Below are 26,161 nucleotides of genomic sequence, written 5' to 3'. Positions count from 1 at the left end.
CAACGAGTAAAGACCCACTCTACTCAATCTATCATCATCAGGTAACCCCCTCATCTCCGGAATCAGCCGAGTGAATCGTCTCTGTACCCGCTTCAAGCTAGTAAATCCTTCCTTTAGTAAGGTGACCAAAACTGCACGCAGTACTCCAGGTGCGGCCTCACCAATACCCTATACAGTTGCAAAAGGACCTCCCTGCTTTTGTACTCCATCCCTCTCGCAATGAAGGCCAACATTCCATTCGCCTTCCTGATTACCTGCTGCACCTGCAAACTAACTTTTTGGGATCCATGCACAAGGACCCCCAAGTCCCTCTGCCTAACAGCATGTTGTAATTTCTCCCCATTCAAATAATATTCCCTTTTACTGTTTTTGTTCCCAAGGTGGATGACCTCACACTTTCCGACATTGTATTCCATCTGCCAAAGCTTAGCCCATTTGCTTAACCTATCTAAATCTCTGCAGCCTCTCTGTGTCCTCGACACAACCCGCTTACCCACTAATCTTTGTGTCATCTGCAAATTTTGTTACACTACACTCTGTCCCCTCTTCCAGGTCATCTATATATATTGTAAACAGTTGTGGTCCCAGCACCGATCCCTGTGGCACACCACTAATACCGATTTCCAACCTGAAAAGGACCCATTTATCTCGACTCTCTGCTTTCTGTTAGCCAGCCAATTCTCGATCCATGCTCATACATTTCATCTCACTCCGCGTACTTTTATCTTCTACAGTAACCTTTTGTGTTGCACCTTATCGAATGCCTTTTGAAAATCTAAATACACCACATCCATCGGTGCACCTCTATCCACCATGCTCATTATATCCTCAAAGAATTCCAGTAAATTAGTTAAACATGATTTCCCCTTCATGAATCCATGCTGCATCTGCTTGATTGCACTATTCCTATCTAGATGTCCCGCTATTTCTTCCTGAATGATAGTTTCAAGCATTTTCCCACTACAGATGTTAAACTAACCAGCCTATAGTTACCTGCCTTTTGTCTGCCCCCTTTTTTAAACAGAGGCGTTACATTAGCTGCTTTCTAATCCGCTGGTACCTCCCCAGAGTCCAGAGAATTTTGGTAGATTATAACGAATGCATCTGCTATAACTTCCGACATCTCTTTTAATACCCTGGGATGCATTTCATCAGGACCAGGGGACTTGTTTACCTTGAGTCCCATTAGCCTGTCCAGCACTACCCCCCTAGTGATAGTGATTGTCTCAAGGCCTCCCTTCCCACATTCCCGTGACCAGCAATTTTTGGCATGGTTTTTGTGTCTTCCACTGTGAAGACCGAAGCAAAATAATTATTTAAAGTCTCAGCCATTTCCACATTTCCCATTATTAAATCCCCCTTCTCATCTTCTAAGGCACCAGCATTTACTTTTGTCACTCTTTTCCATTTTATATATCTGTAAAAGCTTTTACTATCCGTTTTTATGTTTTGCGCAAGTTTACCTTCGTAATCTATCTTTCCTTTCTTTATTGCTTTCTTAGTCATTCTTTGCTGTCGTTTAAAATTTTCCCAATCTTCTAGTTTCCCACTAACCTTGGCCACCTTATACGCATTGGTTTTTAATTTGATACTCTCCTTTATTTCCTTGGTTATCCACGGCTGGTTATCCCTTCTCTTACCGCCCTTCTTTTTCACTGGAATATATTTTTGTTGAGCACTATGAAAGAGCTCCTTAAAAGTCCTCCACTGTTCCTCAATTGTGCCACCATTTAGTCTGTGTTTCCAGTCTACTTTAGCCAACTCTGCCCTCATCCCACTGTAGTCCCCTTTGTTTAAGCATAGTACGCTCGTTTGAGACACTACTTCCTCACCCTCAATCTGTATTACAAATTCAATCATACTGTGATCACTCGTTCCGCGAGGATCTTTTATGAGGAGATCATTTATTATTCCTGTCTCATTACACAGGACCAGATCTAAGATAGCTTGCTCCCTTGTAGGTTCTGTATCATACTGTTCTCAGAAACAATCCCATATGCATTCTATGAATTCCTCCTCCAGGCTACCCCGTGCGATTTGATTTGACCAATCGATCAGTAGGTTAAAATCCCCCATGATTACTGCCATTCCTTTTTCACATGCCTCCATTATTCCCTTGATTATTGCCCGCCCCACCGTGAAGTTATTATTTGGGGGCCTATAAGTGACTTTTTCCCCTTACTATCTCTAATCTCCACCCACAATGATTCAACATTTTGTTCATTAGAGCCAATATCGTCTCTCACAACTGCCCTGATATCATCTTTTATTAACAGAGCTACCCCACCTCCTTTCCCTTCTTGTCTATCTTTCCGAATCGTCAGATACCCCTGTATGTTTAATTCCCAGTCTTGGTCTTGCAACCACATTTCTGTATTGGCCACCAAATCATACCCATTTGTAATGCTTTGTGCCGTCAACTCATTTACTTTATTTCGAATGCTGCGTGCTTTTAGGTAGACTGTTTTAAGACTAGTTTTTAAACCATGATTTTTAGTTTTGACCCTTCCTCCAGCCCCTTTATATTCAGTGGCCCTTTTTGTTTTTTGCCTTGGATTTCTCTGCCCTCCACTTTTACTCATCTCCTTTCTGTCTTTTGCTTTTGTCTCCTTTTTGTTTCCCTCTGTCTCCCTGCATTGGTTCCCATCCCCCGCCATATTAGTTTAACTCCTCCCCAACAGCAAGAGCAAACACTCCCCCCAGGACATTGGTTCCGGTCCTGCCTATGTGCAGACCGCCTGGTTTGTACTGGTCCCACCTCCCCCAGAACCTGTTCCAATGTCCCTAACTTCTTATGTTCTTATCCACAGCTCTCGGCCACTCTGCTGCTATAACTCTGCCTGGAGTGCATGGGAGGGCTGCAAATTATTCCTGGACCCGGATATGCCTGGTCCCAGCCTTCCATTGGCCTTTTGGAGGCACCAGGGATAGACACTAAGAGAAAGAACCTGCACTTCTATAGCGCCTTTCAGTCTCGGGATGTCCCAAAGCACTTTACATAAGCCAATGAAGTACATGTGAAGTGTAGTCTCTGTTGTAATTTAGGAAACACACAAGGTCCCACAAACAGCGATTAAATAAATAGCCAGATCATGTGTTTTAGGTATAAATGTTGGCCTGGACACTGGGCGAACTCCCCTGCTAATCTTCGAATAATGCCGTGAGATCTTTTACATCCAACTGAGATGCCAATCTTGGTTTGACATCTCATTTCAATAACAGCACCTCCGACAGTGCAGCACACCCTCCGTACTGCACTGGAGTGTCTAGATATGTGCTGGGATCTCTGGAGTGGGACTTGAACCCACGAATTTTGACTCTGAGAAAGAAAGATTTGAATTTCTACAGTGCTTTTCATGACCTCATGATGTCCCAAAGCACTTTACAGCCAATGAAGTACTTGTTGAAATGTAGACACTGTTGTAATGTAGGAAACACGGCAGCTACTTTGCACACAGCAAGCTCCCATAAACAGCAATGTGATAATGGCCAGGGCACTGGGGATAACTTCCCTGCTCTTCTTCAAAATAGTGCCGTGGGATCTTTTACATCCACTTGAGAGAGCAGACGGGGCCTCGGTTTAACAACTCATTCAAAAGCTGGCACCTCGGACAGTGCAGCACTCCCTCAGCACTGCACTGGGAGTGTCAGCCTACTGCACTCCATACTGCACTGGAATGTCTAGATATGTGCTGAAGTCTCTGGAGTGGGACATGAACCCATAACCTTCTAACTCCAAATGTTATAAATTGTTAAACTTTGAACGCTGGAGAAATATATTTCTTTGTGTCAGACTCCATATATTTCCCACGTACAGATCCATTGGCTGATCCGGTCCTTGTTCAGCATCCAACAGTCAGCAAGGTCCCAGAGGGTGAAACCGTGCAGTTACAATGTGCCATGTACAATGCCAGTGTGAGTGACGCTGATGTCCACTGGCACTGCCAGCGACCCGGGAACAACAGCGAGTGGGTGATGAGCCAGTTTGTGAATGGCACCATTACCAAGTCCTGGGGTTTCCACGACCGTTTTCTGCCTTCCAGGAACATCATCAGTAACAGTTACATTCTGACCATCGTGAATGTGTCCCTCAGTGATACTGCTGCCTACAGCTGCAGTGTGTGGAGCTACATCTATGGAGCAGGGACCCAGCTCAATGTAACCGGTAAGTCAATGTTAACTCACACTGGCAGGGTCACAGTAACAGCTCCTTACTGGGAACATGTGTAACCTTCACACAGTGGGGTGGACCAGTGGAAATATACCGTCAGACACAGTGGTTACTGTCGTGCTGTGGAACAGAGAGTGGGAATGTTGTTAGTGATGTGCGAAATGCCAGAGTTGAATAGTGGCGATGTAAGAATGGATCAAAACTCTGGAACAACAACAGAAAATACGGAATGTCTCGGCCAGTCTGTTTTTTGTGGAGAAAACGGAGGAGTTGACATTTTGGGTGTGGGCCACTCAGAACAAAAGAGAAGGGAGAGGGGAAAACAGACATGGGAAAAGAAATGGGCACACTTATTTGTACTGCAAAAATGGCCGCCATGCTCCACCCTTTGTCAATGATTGGTCCTTGCGGAGGATAAGCCACACCCTGAAGTTTCACTGGAATGTGTAACTGGAACCGCCCATCCCAAGGTCTCACTGACTTTGCAAATTGTAATTCGATCCACTTTGACTTCCTGAAGCGACAGAGGACAGAGCTCCCCAGAAGACAGCAAGGGCCTTACCCCAGTCCAGGTACATCCCTCCCCCAGCCAAAGTACCTTACCCCAGTCCAAGTATATCCCTCCCCCAGTCAAAGTACCTTACCCCAGACCAAGTATATCCCTCCCCCAGTCAAAGTACCTTACCCCAGACCAAGTATATCCCTCCCCCAGCCAAAGTACCTTACCCCAGTCCAGGTATATCCCTCCCCCAGCCAAAGTACCTTACCCCAGTCCAAGTATATCCCTCCCCCAGTCAAAGTACCTTACCCCAGACCAAGTACATCCCTCCCCCAGCCAAAGTACCTTACCCCAGTCCAAGTGCATAGCTAGAGGATTTGAGTATAGGAGCAGGGAGGTCTTACTGCAGTTGTACAAGGCCTTGGTGAGGCATCACCTGGAATATTGTGTTCAGTTTTGGTCTCCTAATCTGAGGAAGGACATTCTTGCTATTGAGGGAGTGCAGCGAAGGTTCACCAGACTGATTCCAGGGATGGCTGGACTGACATATGAGGAGAGACTGGATCAACTGGACCTTAATTCACTGGAGTTTAGAAGGATGAGAGGGGATCTCATAGAGACGTATAAGATTCTGACGGGACTGGACAGGTTAGATGTGGGAAGAATGTTCTCGATGTTGGGGAAGTCCAGAACCAGGGGACATAATCTTAGGATAAGGGGTAGGCCATTTAGGACTGAGATGAAGAGAAACTTCTTCACTCAGAGAGTAGTTAACCTGTGGAATTCCATGCCAAAGAGAGTTGTTGATGCCAGTTCATTGGATATATTCAAGAGGGAGTTAGATATGGCCTTTACGGCTAAAGAGATCAAGGGGTATGGAGAGAAAGCAGGAAAAGGTTACTGAGGGAACTTAACGGTTGTGCTTATATTAAACCTGGTTTTAATGTTATACCGAGGGGGAGCTGCCTGTCTCGGTTGTGCTTATATTAAACCTGGTTTTAATGTTATACCGAGGGGGAGTTGTCTGTCTCGGTTGTGCTTATATTAAACCTGGTTTTAATGTTATACCGAGGGAGAGTTGTCTGTCTCGGTTGTGCTTATATTAAACCTGGTTTTCTGAAGGACAGGAATCCGAGTCTTTACTCGATTCACCTTACTGCTATTGAACTATACGTCACCTTTTGATATTTTACAGAGTTATCTGAAAAGTGGTCTCAGAATATCATCATCAGCATTGCAGCCTGTGCCCTGGTATTGGCCGCCTTACTCTGCATCTTCATAGCCGCAGTATTCTACGTGAAAAAATGGGCATGTTTTCAAAGCAGATTAAAAGCGGAAGGGTAAATACAGTTTCATTTCCTGTCTCATTTCAGTCTGATATTGATTGGTGCAGGGGATGGAATCAGCCCAAGAATGGGGGCAGACCAGCTGGGGACTGAGGGTTTTCTCTTGCTGTACGGATAAATAAATGCAAACATAAACAGCATTAAATCACCCAGTTATAAAATACACTGCAACTTCTCAGGTGATTAAAGGAGTTTTGTGTATTACACCCTCTCTTTCAGTGTTTCTCTCCTTCTCCTTCTGCCTCTCTCTGTCCATCTGTATCGCCCGCTCTCCCTCTCTCTCTCTCTCTCTCGCTGCCACACACTCTCATTGTCCCACCTGTTTTCTCCATGTGACTGTATCTCAACCTTTGCCTCCCTTTCTCTTATTGTCCTTCTGTATCTCTGTCCCGTGCTCTTGTTGTGTTTTCTCTCTCTGCCCTTCCCTCCTTCTGCACCTTTGAAATTTTACGGCTGGAATTTTCCAGGGTGGGAGCGCTGCTTCAGGCTGTGCGCTCAGCCGGGGGTCCATGTGCTCACGGCCTTGTCTCTTCCATATAACTGCCAATGTAAAGCTTCTGTCTGTCTGTAACTCATCTACTCCTTTTATCACTTTGAACATCTCGATCAAATCCTCCCTCAATCTTCCTGTTTGAAGAAAATTCCATCCCAGTCGCTCTAGCCTATCCTTGTAACACAGACCCCCTCACAGAAACATAGAAACATAGAAAATAGGTGCAGGAGTAGGCCATTCGGCCCTTCTAGCCTGCACCGCCATTCAATGAGTTCATGGCTGAACATTCAACTTCAGTACCCCATTCCTGCTTTCTCGCCATACCCCTTGATCCCCCTAGTAGTAAGGACCTCATCTAACTCCTTTTTGAATATATTTAGTGAATTGGCCTCAACAACTTTCTGTGGTAGAGAATTCCACAGGTTCACCACTCTCTGGGTGAAGAAGTTCCTCCGCATCTCGGTCCTAAATGGCTTACCCCTTATCCTTAGACTGTGACCTCTGGTTCTGGACTTCCCCAACATTGGGAACATTCTTCCTGCATCTAACCTGTCTAACCCCGTCAGAATTTTATATGTTTCTATGAGGTCCCCTCTCATTCTTCTGAACTCCAGTGAATACAAGCCCAGTTGATCCAGTCTTTCTTGATAGGTCAGTCCCGCCATCCCGGGAATCAGTCTGGTGAACCTTCGCTGCACTCCCTCAATAGTATTAAAGCCAAGGAAGTGGCATACAAATTGGCCAGAAATAGCAGTGAACCTGGGGACTGGGAGAAATTTAGAACTCAGCAGAGGAGGACAAAGGGTTTGATTAGGGCAGGGAAAATGGAGTATGAGAAGAAGCTTGCAGGGAACATTAAGACGGATTGCAAAAGTTTCTATAGATATGTAAAGAGAAAAAGGTTAGTAAAGACAAACGTAGGTCCTCTGCAGTCAGAATCAGGGGAAGTCATAACGGGGAACAAAGAATTTTATATGTTTCTATGAGGTCCCCTCCTCAGGTTAGGAGACCAAAACTGTACACAATACTCCAGGTGTGGCCTCACCAATGCCCTGTACAACTGTAGCAACACCTCCCTGCCCCTGTACTCAAATCCCCTTGCTATGAAGGCCAACATGCCATTTGCTTTCTTAACCGCCTGCTGCACCTGCATGCCAACCTTCAATGACTGATGTACCATGACACCCAGGTCTCTTTGCACCTCCCCTTTTCCTAATCTGTCACCATTCAGATAATAGTCTGTCTCTCTGTTTTTACCACCAAAGTGGATAACCTCACATTTATCCACATTATACTTCATCTGCCATGCATTTGCCCACTCACCTAACCTATCCAAGTCGCTCTGCAGCCTCACAGCATCCTCCTCACAGCTCACACTGCCACCCAACTTAGTGTCATCCGCAAATTTGGAGATACTACATTTAATCCCCTCATCTAAATCATTAATGTACAGTGTAAACAGCTGGGGCCCCAGCACAGAACCTTGCGGTACCCCACTAGTCACTACCTGCCATTCTGAAAAGTACCCATTTACTCCTACTCTTTGCTTCCTGTCTGACAACCAGTTCTCAATCCATGTCAGTACACTACCCCCAATCCCATGTGCTCTAACTTTGCACATCAATCTCTTGTGTGGGACCTTGTCGAACGCCTTCTGAAAGTCCAAATATACCACATCAACTGGTTCTCCCTTATCCACTCTACTGGAAACATCCTCAAAAAATTCCAGAAGATTTGTCAAGCATGATTTCCCTTTCACAAATCCATGCTGACTTGGACCTATCATGTCACCTCTTTCCAAATGCACTGCTATGACATCCTTAATAATTGATTCCATCATTTTACCCACTACCGATGTCAGGCTGACCGGTGTATAATTCCCTGTTTTCTCTCTCCCTCCTTTTTTAAAAAGTGGGGTTACATTGGCTACCCTCCACTCCATAGGAACTGATCCAGAGTCAATGGAATGTTGGAAAATGACTGTCAACGCATCCACTATTTCCAAGGCCACCTCCTTAAGTACTCTGGGATGCAGTCCATCAGGCCCTGGGGATTTATCGGCCTTCAATCCCATCAATTTCCCCAACACAATTTCCCGGCTAATAAGGATTTCCCTCAGTTCCTCCTCCTTACTAGACCCCCCGACCCCTTTTATAACCGGAAGGTTGTTCGTGTCCTCCTTCGTGAATACCGAACCAAAGTACTTGTTCAATTGGTCCGCCATTTCTTTGTTCCCCGTTATGACTTCCCCTGATTCTGACTGCAGAGGACCTACGTTTGTCTTTACTAACCTTTTTCTCTTTACATATCTATAGAAACTTTTGCAATCCGTCTTAATGTTCCCTGCAAGCTTCTTCTCATACTCCATTTTCCCTGCCCTAATCAAACCCTTTGTCCTCCTCTGCTGAGTTCTAAATTTCTCCCAGTCCCCAGGTTCACTGCTATTTCTGGCCAATTTGTATGCCACTTCCTTGGCTTTAATACTATCCCTGATTTCCCTTGATAGCCACGGTTGAGCCACCTTCCCTTTTTTATTTTTATGCCAGACAGGAATGTACAATTGTTGTAGTTCATCCATGCGGTCTCTAAATGTCTGCCATTGCCCATCCACAGTCAACCCCTTAAGTATCATTCGCCAATCCATCCCAGCCAATTCACGCCTCATACCTTCAAAGTTAGCCTTCTTTAAGTTCTGGACCATGGTCTCTGAATTAACTGTTTCATTCTCCATCCCAATGCAGAATTCCACCATATTATGGTCACTCTTCCCCTGGTAAATCTGGGAATATCTGGTGCCATACTTCCCAGTCAGTGGGTCATAACGGAATGGCACCTGGGCCAGGAAATAGTGCGGGGAATCCTGTTAGACCGCTCTAACGCACGTGTAGAAAATGTGCAGGAGCCCATTTTACATCTTGTATTCTGTGGAAATGAATGCTAATGGTGGCTAGCAGCATTCCCCAGTTTTCCCAGGAGCAATGTCCATTGTGCTCTGTTCACCCACATAAAGTGAGCCAGTGCTTTCAGCAGGTCGGTACACAAAGGGCTTCTGGCTTTTCCACAGCAGCGTTTTTGATGATGGACGTGGGATTTGAGAGCTGCGGCTGGTGATTGTATTTTTTAAAGTGCAGTTTTGTTTTATTAGTTGTGATGCACTGCATTGGAATTATTCCACATCACAGGATTCGCCAAAGTCCAAGGCATTGTTGTTGGTATCCGTGCCCACCTTGGACCCTACACATTACACCACGGTCTTCCTGAACTCCGGGGGTTTCTAACCCCCTCAATGTGCAGTTCAGTGACCAGCTCATCATGCGGTGAATGTTCTGATCCCTCCATTTTAAGACCATCCACTGTGCCTAAACTCTTTCAAGGAGAAGGCAGACTGGGATCATGGCTCCTGAGAGACAAAGGCTATCCTCTGAGCTCTGGTTCCTGACATCATTGTGACAAGCGGGATCAAAGACACAACATGATGCACGCAGTCACCGGGATCATTCATCTCCAAGATGCACCAATGCTTTTCTAGTCCTGACCCCATCTACAAAATACACTGGCCCAATACACCCTTACCAACATAGACCTCTGCACTAACTCAACTACCACAGCGGCCCAGCCTATTGCCTGCTAATACCTAATTCTGCACTGTCAGATGGAAACTGTCTGCATCACAGGTTGGGCCTCTACTCATTGGCATTCAGAAGAATGAGAGGTGATCGTTTCGATACGTATAAGATTCTGAGATCCGTGACCGTCTCATCAGAGTCCCACTTCCCGGTTCCTTTGGACGTCCCCATGACCACATCCATTTTCCCTTCCATTCCAAAGCCCCAAAACTGAAATGAGAGACAACAGCAAAGATTAAAAATTCCAATCCAAATTTATATCAGAACAACATAATATATTTACTAATCACCCTTGTGCATTTCCTTCTATCCCCTTTTTGCTTTAACTAGTCTAGCGTTCCTCCGCTGAGGCACGGCTGGTGGAAGACTGCTGCGTGTCAGGGCCAGATACTACAGAAGGCCTTGCAGGACACCCTCGACCAGCTCTGGGCCTGGAAGGCTTGGCTGTAGACTCCACCACCTCAGGCTGGGCAGCAGCAGTCTGGGCTGGCTGGATGACGGCCAGCGACAAGTGCAATGGCGGAGTGGCAGTGGTGGGATCAGGATAGCTGTCATACTGAGAAAGGACAACAGGTTCCTGCTCCACTGACCCAGTGCCACTCCCCCGGGGCAGCACCTCAACATCCCCAACAATTTGCTGGAGCACAGTTTGGTGGGCTGCTGCGAACTTGGATAGGTTCGGTAAGTGGGCAAATGCATGGCAGATGAAATATAATGTGGATAAATGTGAGGTTATCCACTTTGGTGGTAAAAACAGAGAGACAGACTATTATCTGAATGGTGACAGATTAGGAAAAGGGGAGGTGCAACGAGACCTGGGTGTCGTGGGACATCGGTCACTGGGGGTTGGCATGCAGGTACGGCAGGCGGTTGGGAGGGCGGGTGGCGTGTTGGCCTTCATGGCGGGGGGATTTGAGTGCAGGGGTGGGGAGGTGTTACTGCGGTTGTGCAGGGCCCTGGTGAGGCTGTGCCTGGAGTGTTGTGTGCAGTTTTGGTCTCCTGACTTGAGGGGGGACACTCTTGCTGTTGAGAGGGTACAGCGAGGGTTCACCGGATTGATTCCCGGGATGGTGGGACTGACGTGTCTGGGTGAGGGGGGGGAGCTGGATCGACTGGGCTTGTATTCGCTGGAGTTCGGAGGAGTGAGAGGGGATCTCATGGAAATGTTTCGGGTTCTGGCGGGTTTGGACAGGTTGGATGCGGGAGGGATGTTCCTGGTGTTAGGGGGGTCCGGGACCGGTGGTCACGGTCTAGGGATGGGGGTGGGCCATTTGGGGCCGAGATGGGGGGGAAACTTCTTCGCCCGGGGGGTGGTGGACCTGTGGAATTCTCTACCACGGAAAGTTGTTGAGGCCAATTTACTAAATGTGTTCGGGAAGGAGTTAGATGTGGTCCTCGCTATTGGGGGGTGTGGCGGGGGAGCGGGAGTGGGGTGCTGGAGTTGCATGTTCGGCCATGAACTCGTTGAATGGTGGTGCAGGCTCGAAGGGCCGAATGGTCTACTCCTGCACCTATTTTCTATGTTTCTATGTTTCAATGGTAGCTGTGGATGTACTGGATGACATGATTATACACCATATCCACTTGGAATATGCATCCACCACAACTAAAAACATCTTTCCCAGGAAGAGACCTGCAAAGTCAATGTGGATCCTGGACCATGGTTTAGATGGCCACAACCACAGACTCAGCGGCGATTTCGCTGATGCTTTAATTAGCTGCATACAAGTGTTGCACTGATGCACACATGATTCCAGATCAGAGTCAATTCCAGGTCATCATACATGAGACCTGGCAATGGCTTTCATCATGACAATACCAGGATGAGTGCTATGTAGATCATGTACAAATTTCTCTCTGCCTTTCTTAGGCATAGTCTAAGGATAAGGGGTAAGCCACAGTCTAAGGATAAGGGGTAAGCCATTTAGGACCGAGATGAGGAGAAGTTTCTTCACCCAGAGAGTGGTGAACCTGTGGAATTCTCTACCACAGAAAGTTGTTGAGGCCAATTCACTAAATATATTCAAAAAGGAGTTAGATGTAGTCCTTCCTACTAGGGGGATCAAGGGGTATGGCGAGAAAGCAGGAATGGGGTACTGAAGTTGCATGTTCAGCCATGAACTCATTGAATGGTGGTGCAGGCTCGAAGGGCCGAATGGCCTACTCTTGCACCTATTTTCTATGTTTCTATGTTTTTCTATGACAAGGTGGATGCAGAGAGGATGTTTCCACTGATACGGGAGACGAGAACTAGAAGGCATAATCTTAGTATAAGGGACCGCCCATTTAAAACTGAGATGAGGAGGAATTTCTTCCCTCAGAGGGTTGTAAATCTGTGGACTTCGCTGCCTCAGAGAGCTGTGGAAGCTGGGGCATTGAATATATTTAAGACAGATATAGACAGTTTCTTAACTGATAAGGGCATAAGGGGTTATGGGGAACGGGCAGGGAAGTGGACCTGAGTCCATGATCGGATCAGCCATGATCATATTAAATGGCGGAGCAGGCTCGAGGGGTTGTATGGCCTACTCCTGCTCCTATTTCTTATGTTCTTATGTTCATTGTTTTCGGTCCCTGCCACAAACTCCGTTCCCGAGCCACTGACTCCATCCCTCTCTCCAACTTCTGCCTGAGGTTGAACCATACTGTTCGCAATCTTGGTGTCATATTTGACCCTGAAATGAGCTTTCGATCACATAGCCACAGCATAACTACAACCGCCTATTTCCACCTCCGTAACATCACCCATCTCCGCCCTTGCCTCAGCTCATCCGCTGCTGAAACCCTCATCCATGCCTTTGTTACCTCTAGACTTGACTATTCCAAAGCACTCTTGGCTGACCTCCCATATTATACCCTACGTAAACTAGAGGTGATCCAAAACTCGGCAGCCCGTGTCCGAACTCGCACCAAGTCCTGCTCACTCATCACCCCTGTGCTCGCTGACCTTCTGTTGCCTGGGCCCCAAGCTCTGGAACACCCTGCCTAGACCTCTCCGCCTCTCTTACCTCTCCTTCCTCCTTCAAGACGCTCCTTAAAACCTAACTCTTTGAACAAGCTTTTGGTCACCTGCATCAATTTCTACTTATGTGGCTCAGTGTCAAATTCTTTATCTCAAATAATACTCCTGTGAAGCACCTTGGGACATTCACTACGTTAAAGGCACTATATAATACAAGTTGTTGTTGTTATGTATAGGAGACAAACATAACCCACTTCAATCAGGAGTCGATCGAACATCAACCAAACGGTCATGACTTGTGCAGAATTTCATTTTAAGAGAGAGACGTTCTTTGAAGCTTCTGTGCTCTTTCCTGCTCACAGCAGTGCCAGTGTGAAGTTGTACAGAAACATTCACTGATATTTATGCTCACAGCAGTGCCAGTGTGAAGTTGTACAGAAACATTCACTGATATTTATGCTCACAGCAGTGCCAGTGTGAAGTTGATCTACAGAAACATTCACTGATATTTATGCTCACAGCAGTGCCAGTGTGAAGTTGTACAGAGACATTCACTGATATTTATGCTCACAGCAGTGCCAGTGTGAAGTTGTACAGAGACATTCACTGATATTTATGCTCACAGCAGTGCCAGTGTGAAGTTGTTGTACAGAAACATTCACTGATATTTATGCTCACAGCAGTCCCAGTGTGAAGTTGTACAGAAACATTCACTGATATTTATGCTCACAGCAGTGCCAGTGTGAAGTTGTACAGAAACATTCACTGATATTTATGCTCACAGCAGTGCCAGTGTGAAGTTGTACAGAAACATTCACTGATATTTATGCTCACAGCAGTGCCAGTGTGAAGTTGTACAGAGACATTCACTGATATTTATGCTCCCAGCAGTGCCAGTGTGAAGTTGTACAGAGACATTCACTGATATTTATGCTCACAGCAGTGCCAGTGTGAAGTTGTACAGAGACATTCACTGATATTTATGCTCACAGCAGTGCCAGTGTGAAGTTGTACAGAGACATTCACTGATATTTATGCTCACAGCAATGCCAGTGTGAAGTTGTACAGAGACATTCACTGATATTTATGCTCACAGCAGTGCCAGTGTGAAGTTGTTGTACAGAAACATTCACTGATATTTATGCTCACAGCAGTGTCAGTGTGAAGTTGTACAGAGACATTCACTGATATTTATGCTCACAGCAGTGCCAGTGTGAAGTTGTACAGAAACATTCACTGATATTTATGCTCACAGCAGTGCCAGTGTGAAGTTGTTGTACAGAAACATTCACTGATATTTATGCTCACAGCAGTGCCAGTGTGAAGTTGTACAGAGACATTCACTGATATTTATGCTCACAGCAGTGCCAGTGTGAAGTTGTTGTACAGAAACATTCACTGATATTTATGCTCACAGCAGTCCCAGTGTGAAGTTGTACAGAAACATTCACTGATATTTATGCTCACAGCAGTGCCAGTGTGAAGTTGTACAGAAACATTCACTGATATTTATGCTCACAGCAGTGCCAGTGTGAAGTTGTACAGAAACATTCACTGATATTTATGCTCACAGCAGTGCCAGTGTGAAGTTGTACAGAGACATTCACTGATATTTATGCTCACAGCAGTGCCAGTGTGAAGTTGTACAGAGACATTCACTGATATTTATGCTCACAGCAGTGCCAGTGTGAAGTTGTACAGAGACATTCACTGATATTTATGCTCACAGCAGTGCCAGTGTGAAGTTGTACAGAGACATTCACTGATATTTATGCTCACAGCAATGCCAGTGTGAAGTTGTACAGAGACATTCACTGATATTTATGCTCACAGCAGTGCCAGTGTGAAGTTGTTGTACAGAAACATTCACTGATATTTATGCTCACAGCAGTGTCAGTGTGAAGTTGTACAGAGACATTCACTGATATTTATGCTCACAGCAGTGCCAGTGTGAAGTTGTACAGAAACATTCACTGATATTTATGCTCACAGCAGTGCCAGTGTGAAGTTGTTGTACAGAAACATTCACTGATATTTATGCTCACAGCAGTGCCAGTGTGAAGTTGTACAGAGACATTCACTGATATTTATGCTCACAGCAGTGCCAGTGTGAAGTTGTTGTACAGAAACATTCACTGATATTTATGCTCACAGCAGTGCCAGTGTGAAGTTGTACAGAAACATTCACTGATATTTATGCTGTAAATGAATCATTGACTTTCTGTTTCTGCACCATCTCCCTAGGCCCCCCGCTGGAGAGTTTAACACGGTGTATGCAACAGTCAGTGGTAAGAAACCCAATTCATTACTCATTCCGCTGATTAGTCCGAATAATATTTATTGTTTTGTGATGTTTCTAAAAATCAATCGGATGAATCTTCTACTTATTGTTATCTCTGAAAAATGGAACACTTTCCCATTTCAAGCACTCAATAGCTGCATCAAGCTGGTGAAGATATAGGAGAGTCAGCTGTGGAGTAAAGCTCCCTCTGTCGGGCATCACTAATGTGCCTCACCCTCAGACTTGGAACAGAGCTCACCACTGGAACAATTTCTACTTCAATTCTTGCCACCTCTCTCAGCAATGTTGATGTTTAGTGTCCAGTGAGGGATGTGTTGTACTGAGATTTATACCACACAAACCGGACTCATGATGTAGTACACGTGGGGAGCGACGCAGTGTGTGTGGGGAGTGTGTGTGTGGGGGGTGACACAGTGTGTATGGGGAACGACACAGTGTGTGTGGGTGTGTGTGTGTGTGTGTGGGGGGAGGGGGGGAGTGTATGTTTGGGGAGTGTGCACGCGAGTGGGGAGTGTGTGTGTGTGGAGAGTGTGTGTGTGTGTATGGGGTGTGTGTGTGTATGGGGTGTGTGTGTGCGGGGAGTGTGTGTGTGTGCGGGGAGTGTGTGTGTGTGTGCGGGGAGTGTGAGTGTGTGTGTGGGGGGGGAATGTATGTTTGGGGAGTGTGCACGCGCGTGGGGAGTGTGTGTGTGTGGGGAGTGTGTGTATGTGTATGGGGTGTGTGTGTGTGGGGAGTGTGTGTGTGTGGGGAGTGTGTGTGTGTGGGGAGTGTGTGTGTGTGGGGAGTGTGTGTGTGTGGGGAGTGTGTGTGTGTGGGGAGTGTGTGTGTGTGGGGAGTGTGTGTGTGTGGGGAGTGTGTGTGTGTGGGGAGTGACGCAGTGTATGTGGGGAGTGACGCAGTGTAGGATAGGCAAGCAGAGTTATGGATGAGCTAAAGTTTATGTTGGATGGAGGATGTGAGGCCAACCAGGAAAGCACTGCAATAGTCGAGTCTTGAAGTGATAAAGTCAGGGTGAGAGTGTCTGCAGCAGGTGGCCAGAGATGGCCGATGGTTTTTTAATCATTCACAAAGAGCATTTATTGCCCTTGGGAAGGTGCAGCCCGTGAGGTGATGCTACTCCCACAGTGAGTATATTTCTTGGTCGCAGTTTGTTACAACTGTGTGTCTTGCTCGGTCATGTCAGAGGGCAGTTAGAACTCAACCACATTGCTGTGGTCTGGAGTCACATATTGGCCAGATTTCATTCCCTAAAGGACATTGGGGAACCAGAATCTGGTAGTTTCATGGTCACCATTACTGATACTAGATTTTTATTGCAGATTTATTTAATTAGAACCATAGAATAGAATCCTAGAATGGTTACAGCACAGAGGGAGGCCATTCGGCCCATCGAGCCCGTGCTGGCTCTCTGTAAGAGCACTTCAGTGAGTCCCTCTCTCCCGCCCTCTCCCCGTAGCCCTGTAAACCTGTTCCCTTCGGGGACTGACCTATTCCCTTCTGAAAGCTACGATTGAATCTGCCTCCACCAAGCTTTCAGGCACTGCATTCCAGATCATAACCACTCGCTGCGTCAATAGGTTTTACCTCATTGGTTCTTCTGACAATCATCTTAAATCTGTGACCTCTGGTTCCCGACCCTTCCACCAATGGGAACAGTTTCTCTCTATCTACTCTGTCTGGACCCCTCATGATTTTGATCACCTCTCTCAGATCTCCTCTCAATCCTCTCTGCTCCAAGGAGAACAACCCCAGTTTCTCCAGTCTGTCCATGTAACTGAAGTCCCTCATCCCTGGAACATTCTTGTAAATATTTTCTGCACCCTCTCGAAGGCCTTCACATCCTTCCTAAAGTGTGGTGCCCAGAATTGGACACAATACTCCAGTTGAGGCCGAACCAGTGTTTTATAAAGGTTCACCATAACTTCCCTGCTTTTGTACTCTATGCCTCTATTTATGAAGCCCAGGATGCCAAATACTTTTTTAACCACTTTCTCATCCTGCCACCTTCAACGATTTGTGCTCATGTACCCCCAGGTCTCTCTGTTCATGCACCCACTTCAGGATTGTACCCTTTAGTTTATATTTCCTCTCCTCATTCTTCTGATCAAAATGTATCACTTCACACTTTTCTGTGTTAATCAGCGACCTGTCCGCCCATTTCACCAGCCTGTCTATGTCTTCCTGGTCTGTCACTATCCTCCTCACTGTTCACTGTACTTCCAGATATTGTGTCATCTGTACATTTTGAAATTGTGCCCTGTGCACCCACGTCCAAGTCATTCTGTTTGTAGCCACCAGATGGCGTCATTGTTGGAGACCACTGAGCAGCACGCTCATGGTGCTGCTCAGGTATAAAAGGCCAGCCATTTTGAGAGTCAGGCACTTTGAGCCTAAATAAGACAGAGCCAAGGTTGTACCTTGCTTAGTTAAACAGTACTCAGCTTGAACCTTTATTCCATACATTACATTTGGCGACAAGAATACAAGAACCTTTGTTTGCAAAATGAACACGATTGGATTTTTAGAGCAAGTCGTGGAGGGAGAAGATTGGGCAGACTTTGTGAGCCATTTGAACCAGTACTTCATGGCCAACAAAATGAAGTGGGTCAACGATGCAGATCGGCGCCTAGCTGTGTTCCTCACTGTGTACGGTTCAAAGATCTGTGGTCTGATAAAGAATCTACTCATGCCTAGTGATCCAACAGAGAAAACGTACGAGTAGTTGCGTACATTGGTACGGGAGCACCTCAAGCCAGACGACAGCATCATCATCTCGAGATACAGGTTTTATACACACGTTCGATCGGAGGGCCAGAGCACGGCGGAATTCGTTGCTGACCTGAGACGTCTAGCGGGACCGTGTAAGTTCAGGAAGGTGTTGGCAGACATGCTGCGGGACTTCTTTGTTCTCAGTATCAACCACGAGGTGATCCTGCACAAACTTCTGGCAGTGGAGGAGTTGGATTTAAAAAGGGCCATCCAGATCGCTCAATCATGTATCATAGAAACATAGAAACATAGAAACATAGAAAATAGGTGCAGGAGTAGGCCATTTGGCCCTTCTAGCCTGCACCGCCATTCAATGAGTTCATGGCTGAACATGCAACTTCAGTACCCCATTCCTGCTTTCTCACCATACCCCTTGATTCCCCTAGTAGTAAGGATTTCATCTAACTCCTTTTTGAATATATTTAGTGAATTGGCCTCAACAACTTTCTGTGGTAGAGAATTCCACAGGTTCACCACTCTCTGGGTGAAGAAATTCCTCCTCATCTCGGTCCTAAATGGCTTCCCTCTTATCCTTAGACTGTGTCCCCTGGTTCTGGACTTCCCCAACATTGGGAACATTCTTCCTGCATCTAACCTGTCTAACCCCGTCAGAATTTTAAACGTTTCTATGAGGTCCCCTCTCATTCTTCTGAACTCCAGTGATTACAAGCTCAGTTGATACAGTCTTTCTTGATAGGTCAGTCCCGCCATCCCGGGAATCAGTCTGGTGAACCTTCGCTGCACTCCATAGCAAGAATGTCCTTCCTCAGGTTAGGAGACCAAAACTGTACACAATACTCCAGGTGTGGCCTCACCAAGGCCCTGTACAATTGTAGCAACACCTCCCTGCCCTTGTACTCAAATCCCCTCGCTATGAAGGCCAACATGCCATTTGCTTTCTTAACCGCCTGCTGTACCTGCATGCCAACCTTCCATGACTGATGTACCATGACACCCAGGTCTCTTTGCACCTCCCCTTTTCCTAATCTGTCACCATTCAGATAATAGTCTGTCTCTCTGTTTTTACCACCAAAGTGGATAACCTCACATTTATCCACATTATACTTCATCTGCCATGCATTTGCCCACTCACCTAACCTATCCAAGTCGCTCTGCAGCCTCATAGAATCCTCCTTGCAGCTCACACTGCCACCCAACTTAGTGTCATCTGCAAATTTGGAGATACTACATTTAATCCCCTCGTCTAAATCATTAATATACAGTGTAAACAGCTGGGGCCCCAGCACAGAACCTTGCGGTACCCCACTAGTCACTGCCTGCCATTCTGAAAAGTACCCATTTACTCCTACTCTTTGCTTCCTGTCTGACAACCAGTTCTCAATCCATGTCAGCACACTACCCCCAATCCCATGTTCTTTAACGTTGCACATTAATCTCTTGTGTGGGACCTTGTCGAAAGCCTTCTGAAAGTCCAAATATACCACATCAACTGGTTCTCCCTTGTCCACTCTACTGGAAACATCCTCAAAAAATTCCAGAAGATTTGTCAAGCATGATTTCCCTTTCCAAATCCATGCTGACTTGGACCTATCATATTACCTCTTTCCAAATGCACTGCTATGACATCCTTAATAATTGATTCCATCATTTTACCCACTACCGATGTCAGGCTGACCGGTCTGTAATTCCCTGTTTTCTCTTTCCCTCCTTTTTTAAAAAGTGGGGTTACATTGGCTACCCTCCACTCCATAGGAACTGATCCAGAGTCAATGGAATGTTGGAAAATGACTGTCAATGCATCCACTATTTCCAAGGCCACCTCCTTAAGTACTCTGGGATGCAGTCCATCAGGCACTGGGGATTTAATCCCATCAATTTCCCCAACACAATTTCCCGACTAATAAGGATTTCCCTCAGTTCCTCCTCCTTACTAGACCCTCCGACCCCTTTTATATCCGGAAGGTTGTTTGTGTCCTCCTCAGTGAATACCGAACCAAAGTACTTGTTCAATTGGTCCGCCATTTCTTTGTTCCCCGTATGACTTCCCCTGATTCTGACTGCAGGGGACCTACGTTTGTCTTTACTAACCTTTTTCTCTTTACATATCTATAGAAACTTTTGCAATCCGTCTTAATGTTCCCTGCAAGCTTCTTCTCGTACTCCATTTTCCCTGCCCTAATCAAACCCTTTGTCCTCCTCTGCTGAGTTCTAAATTTCTCCCAGTCCCCGGGTTCGCTGCTATTTCTGGCCAATTTGTATGCCACTTCCTTGGCTTTAATGCTATCCCTGATTTCCCTTGATAGCCACGGTTGAGCCACCTTCCCTTTTTTATTTTTACGACAGACAGGAATGTACAATTGTTGTAGTTCATCCATGCGGTCTCTAAATGTCTGCCATTGCCCATCCACAGTCAACCCCTTCAGTATCATTCGCCAATCTATCCTTGCCAATTCACGCCTCATACCTTCAAAGTTACCCTTCTTTAAGTTCTGGACCATGGTCTCTGAATTAACTGTTTCATTCTCCATCCTAATGCAGAATTCCACCATATTATGGTCACTCTTCCCCAAGGGGCCTCGCACAACGAGATTGCTAATTAATCCTCTCTCATTACACAACACCCAGTCTAAGATGGCCTCCCCCCTAGTTGGTTCCTCGACATATTGGTCTAAAAAACCATCCCTTATGCACTCCAGGAAATCCTCCTCTACCGTATTGCTTCCAGTTTGGTTAACCCAATCTATGTGCATATTAAAGTCACCCATTATAACTGCTGCACCTTTATTGCACGCACCCCTAATTTCATGTTTGATGCCCTCCCCAACATCACTACTACTGTTTGGAGGTCTGTACACAACTCCCACTAACGTTTTTTGTCCTTTGGTATTCTGCAGCTCTACCCATATAGATTCCACATCATCCAAGCTAATGTCCTTCCGAACTATTGCCTTAATTTGCTCCTTAACCAGCAATGCTACCCCACCTCCTTTTCCTTTTATTCTATCTTTCCTGAATGTTGAATACCCCTGGATGTTGAGTTCCCAGCCCTGATCATCCTGGAGCCACGTCTCCGTAATCCCAATCACATCATTTTTGTTAACATCTATTTGCACAGTTAATTCATCCACTTTATTGCGGATACTCCTTGCATTAAGACACAAAGCCTTCAGGCTTGTTCTTTTAACACCCTATGTCCTTTTAGAATTTTGCTGTACAGTGGCCCTTTTTGTTCTTTGCCTTGGGTTTCTCTGCCCTCCACTTTTCCTCATCTCCTTTCTGTCTTTTGCTGTTGCCTCCTTTTTGTTTCCCTCTGTCTCCCTGCATTGGTTCCCATCCTCCTGCCATATCAGTTTAAATCCTCCCCAACAGCACTAGCAAACACTCCCCCTAGGACATTGGTTCCGGTCCTGCCCAGGTGCAGACTGTCCGGTTTGTACTGGTCCCACCTCCACCAGAACCGGTTCCAATGCCCCAGGAATTTGAATCCCTCCCTGCTGCACCACTGCTCAAGCCACGTATTCATCTGCGCTATCCTGCGATTCCTACTCTGACTATCACGTGGCACTGGTAGCAATCCCGAGATTACTACTTTTGAGGTCCTACTTTTTAATTTAGCTCCTAGCTCCTTAAATTCGTTTCGTAGGACCTCATCCCTTTTTTTTACCTATGTCGTTGGTACCAATGTGCACCACGACAACTGGCTGTTCTCCCTCCCTTTTTAGAATGTCCTGCACCCGCTCCGAGACATCCTTGACCCTTGCACCAGGGAGGCAACATACCATCCTGAAGTCTCGGTTGCGGCCGCAGAAACGCCTATCTATTCCCCTCACCATTGAATCCCCAATCACTATAGCTCTCCCACTCTTTTTCCTGCCCTCCTGTGCAGCAGAGCCAGCCATGGTGCCATGAACTTGGCTGCTGCTGCCCTCCCCTGATGAGTCATCCCCCTCAACAGTACCCAAAGCAGTGTATCTGTTTTGCAGGGGGATGACCACAGGGGACTCCTGCACTACCTTCCTTGCACTGCTCTTCCTGTTGGTCTTCCATTCCCTATCTGGCTGTGGACCCTTTCCCTGCGGTACGACCAACTCGCTACACGTGATACTCACGTCAATCTCAGCATCGTGGATGCTCCAGAGTGAATCCACCCTCAGCTCCAACTCCGCAACGCGGACCGTCAGGAGCTTGAGGTGGACACACTTCCTGCACATATAGTCGTCAGGGACACTGGTGTCGTCCCTGAGTTCCCACATGGTACAGGAGGAGCATAACACCCGACCGAGCTCTCCTGCCATGACTTAACCCTTAGATACACTTAAATTGGCAACAACAATGTTAAAAGTTACTCACTGATATAGAAGAGAAAAAAGAAAAACTACTCACCAATCACCAGCCAATCACTTACCCTCTTGGCTGTGACGTCACCTTTTGATTTCTTTCTACTACTTTTTTGCCTTCACCCTGTAGCTGCACAAGTCCCGCCTTTTTTCGGCCTCTCCACGCACCTCCTCGACGCTGGGCCCCGGACTCCCTGCTGTGCCTTTTATAGGCCTCTCCATGCATCTCCTCGACGCTGGGCCCCGGACTCCCTGCTGTGCCTTTTATAGGCCTCTCCACGCACCTCCTCGACGCTGGGCCCCGGACTCCCTGCTGTGCCTTTTATAGGCCACTCCACGCACCTCCTCGACGCTGGGCCCCGGACTCCCTGCTGTGCCTTTTATAGGCCACTCCACGCACCTCCTCGACGCTGGGCCCCGGACTCCCTGCTGTGCCTTTTATAGGCCTCTCCACGCACCTCCTCGACGCTGGGCCCCGGACTCCCTGCTGTGCCTTTTATAGGCCTCTCCACGCACCTCCTCGACACTGGGCCCCGGACTCCCTGCTGTGCCTTTTATAGGCCTCTCCACGCACCTCCTCGACGCTGGCCCCGGACTCCCTGCTGTGCCTTTTATAGGCCTCTCCACACACCTCCTCGACGCTGGGCCCCGGACTCCCTGCTGTGCCTTTTATAGGCCTCTCCACGCACCTCCTCGACGCTGGCCCCGGACTCCCTGCTGTGCCTTTTATATCCTCTCCACGCACCTCCTCGACGCTGGGCCCCGGACTCCCTGCTGTGCCTTTTATAGGCCTCTCCACGCACCTCCTCGACACTGGGCCCCGGACTCCCTGCTGTGCCTTTTATAGGTCTCTCCACGCACCTCCTCGACGCTGGCCCCGGACTCCCTGCTGTGCCTTTTATAGGCCTCTCCACACACCTCCTCGACGCTGGGCCCCGGACTCCCTGCTGTGCCTTTTATAGGCCTCTCCACGCACCTCCTCGACGCTGGGCCCCGGACTCCCTGCTGTGCCTTTTATAGGCCTCTCCACGCACCTCCTCGACGCTGGGCCCCGGACTCCCTGCTGTGCCTTTTATAGGCCTCTCCACGCACCTCCGACGCAGTCGATGATGGACAGGAGTCTAAAGCAAATATCGGTGAAGAACGAAACCTCCTCAGGTACTGTAAATGCGATTGATTCGGTGTTCGGCAGAGCGGCACATGGCAGGGCCTATCTGGCTGCGTTCACGAAACCTGTGGCTGCCCAAAGTCCGCCAGCGGGAATTTATCCGACTTCTCCGTGTTAGCGTTGTGGGGGAAATCATCGGCACCAGCAGTGCCGATTTAAGCAATATAGTTGCAAAGGTTGTCTGAGAGTGGGGCATCTCCAGCGCAAGTGTCCGCAGATGAGCAAGTGAGCTGCGACACACCATGTGGAGGATGAGAGTCAGACTAGCGCTGATCCGGATACACAATCCAAGATGCCAGAGGAGGAAGTGTATGGACTGTACTCTTTCATAACCAAGAGTAAACCAATGTTGATTAATCTGAAGTTTAATGGGATACCGGTATCGATGGAACTGGACACGGGGGCGAGTCAATCGATCATGAACGAGAGGGCATGTAATAAGCTGTGAGATACTAAGACTGTGAGGCCCAAGCTGAGCCCTGTTAACACCAAGCTGCACACGTACACCAAAGAACTGATAAAGGTGATTGGCAATGCTCAAATTAATGTGTCATATAACGGTGCGGTTCACGAGATACCGCTGTGGATTGTTCCAGGCAATGGCCCAACGCTGCTCGGCAGGAGCTGGTTGGAGAAAATCAGATGCGACTGGAACGACATAAAGGCGTTGTCATCGGAGGAAGATACATGTGACCAAGTATTGAGCTAGTTCCCCTCGCTGTTTGAACCGGGTATCGGTAACTTCACAGGAGCCAAGGTGCAGATCCACCTGGACTCAGATGCAATACCTGTCCATCATAAAGCTCGGGCAGTGCCGTATCTGATGAGGGAGAAGGTCGAAATTGAACTGGACAGACTCCGGCGTGAAGGGATCATATCACCGGTCAAATTTAATGAATGAGCCAGCCCCATTGTTCCTGTGCTGAAAAGTGATGGCACAGTCAGAATCTGTGGAGACTACAAGGCTGCGATCAACAGGGTTTTGAAACAAGATCAGTACCCGTTACCAAAGGCTGATGACTTGTTTGCGATGCTAGCTGGAGGGAAGTCGTTCACAAAACTGGACTTGACGTCGGCCGATATGATGCAGGAGTTGGTCGAGACACCGAAGAGACTGATGTGCATTAACACGCACAAAGGACTGTTTATTTACCACAGGTGCCCGTTTGGAATTCACTCGGCTGCAGCAATATTCTAGAGGAATATGGAAAGTCTACTGAAGTCCGTTCCCAGAACCGTCGTGTTTCAAGATGACATCCTGATCACCGGTCGTGACTCCAAGGAACATCTGAACAACCTGGAAGAGGTTCTATTGCATTTGGATAGAGTGGTACTCAGACTGAAATGCTCGAAGTGCGTCTTCATGACACCGGAGGTCGAATTCCTCGGGAGGAAAATCGCTGTTGATGGCATCAGACCTACTGACGTGAAAACCAAGGCCATCAAGAATGTACCCAAGTCGCAGAATGTGATGGAGCTGCATTTGTTCCTGGGCCTACTCAACTACTTTGGTAACTTCCCACCTAAATTGAGCACAGTACTGGAACCACTGCACATGCTATTGAGAAAAGGCAACAACTGGGTGTGGGGCACATCGCAAGACAGAGCTTGTGAGAAAGCCACCAATCTGCTTTGCTCGAACAAGCTGCTGGTACATTATGACCCATGTAAGCGTTTAGTTTTGGCCTGTGACGCATCGTCATATGGAATTGGTTGCGTACTCCAACAAGCCAATGAGTCGGGGAAACTTCAACCTGTCGCATATGCATCCAAAAGTTTGTCCAAAGCAAAAAGAGCCTACGGCATGGGCGAAAAAGAAGCTTTAGCGTGTTGTACGGTGTTAAAAAGATGCATCAATACCTGTTTGGTCTGAGGTTCGAATTAGAGATCGATCACAAGCCGCCCATTTTGTTGTTTTCCGAGAGCAAAGGTATCAATGCTTCATCCTGCATCCAAAGGTGGGCGCTGACATTATCTGCCTATGATTAAATCATTCGCCCCAGACCTGGCACAGAGAATTGTGCCGATGCTTTGAGCCGGTTGCCGTTGCCCACACCGGAGGTGGAAACGCCACAACCAGCGGATTTAATGTTAATCATGGATGCTTTTGAGAGTGAAGGAACCCCTGTCACGGCTCAACAAGTTAAGACCTGGAACAGCCAGGACCTGATTTTATTGGTGGTAAAGGGTTGCATCCTCAAAGGGGATTGGTCTGCCATACCTAAGCAAATGTGCGAGGAGGCCAAACCGTACATTCATCGCAAGGACGAACTGTCTATTCAAGCAGATTGCATATTGTGAGGCAATCGCATTGTAATGCCCAAAAAAGGGAGCGAGAAGTTTGTGCGTGAGTTACACAGCACACATCCTGGTAGAGTGATGATGAAGGCCATCGCCAGGTCCCACGTATAGTGGCCAGGAATTGATTCTGAGCTGGAAGCATGCATGCATCAGTGCAACATCTGCATGCAGCTCAGCAAAGCACCAGCGGAATCGCCGCTGAGTCTGTGGTCATGGCCATCCAAAC

At 47.2% G+C, this 26,161-nt stretch overlaps 1 protein-coding gene and 1 long non-coding RNA gene across 5 annotated transcripts in view; one reads left to right on the top strand and one right to left on the bottom strand.

The window, feature by feature from the left end:
• Positions 1–26,161, bottom strand: part of LOC139245695 (uncharacterized) — a 369,717-nt gene that overhangs the window by 94,708 nt on the left and 248,848 nt on the right. The window lies entirely within an intron of this gene.
• LOC139245690 (uncharacterized) overlaps positions 1–26,161 on the top strand; it is a 167,945-nt gene that overhangs the window by 123,414 nt on the left and 18,370 nt on the right. For all 4 annotated transcript variants that reach the window (XM_070871250.1, XM_070871254.1, XM_070871253.1 and 1 more), the window contains 3 exons: positions 3,818–4,165; positions 5,866–6,010; positions 15,342–15,385. In XM_070871250.1, coding sequence (XP_070727351.1) covers positions 3,818–4,165; positions 5,866–6,010; positions 15,342–15,385 — 537 coding nt within the window. The remainder of the gene's footprint in view (positions 1–3,817; positions 4,166–5,865; positions 6,011–15,341; positions 15,386–26,161) is intronic.

This window comes from Pristiophorus japonicus, unplaced genomic scaffold (assembly GCF_044704955.1).
Source record: "Pristiophorus japonicus isolate sPriJap1 unplaced genomic scaffold, sPriJap1.hap1 HAP1_SCAFFOLD_231, whole genome shotgun sequence".
Classification (NCBI taxonomy): domain Eukaryota; kingdom Metazoa; phylum Chordata; class Chondrichthyes; family Pristiophoridae; genus Pristiophorus; species Pristiophorus japonicus.
This window is presented reverse-complemented; position numbering and strand designations above follow the sequence as displayed.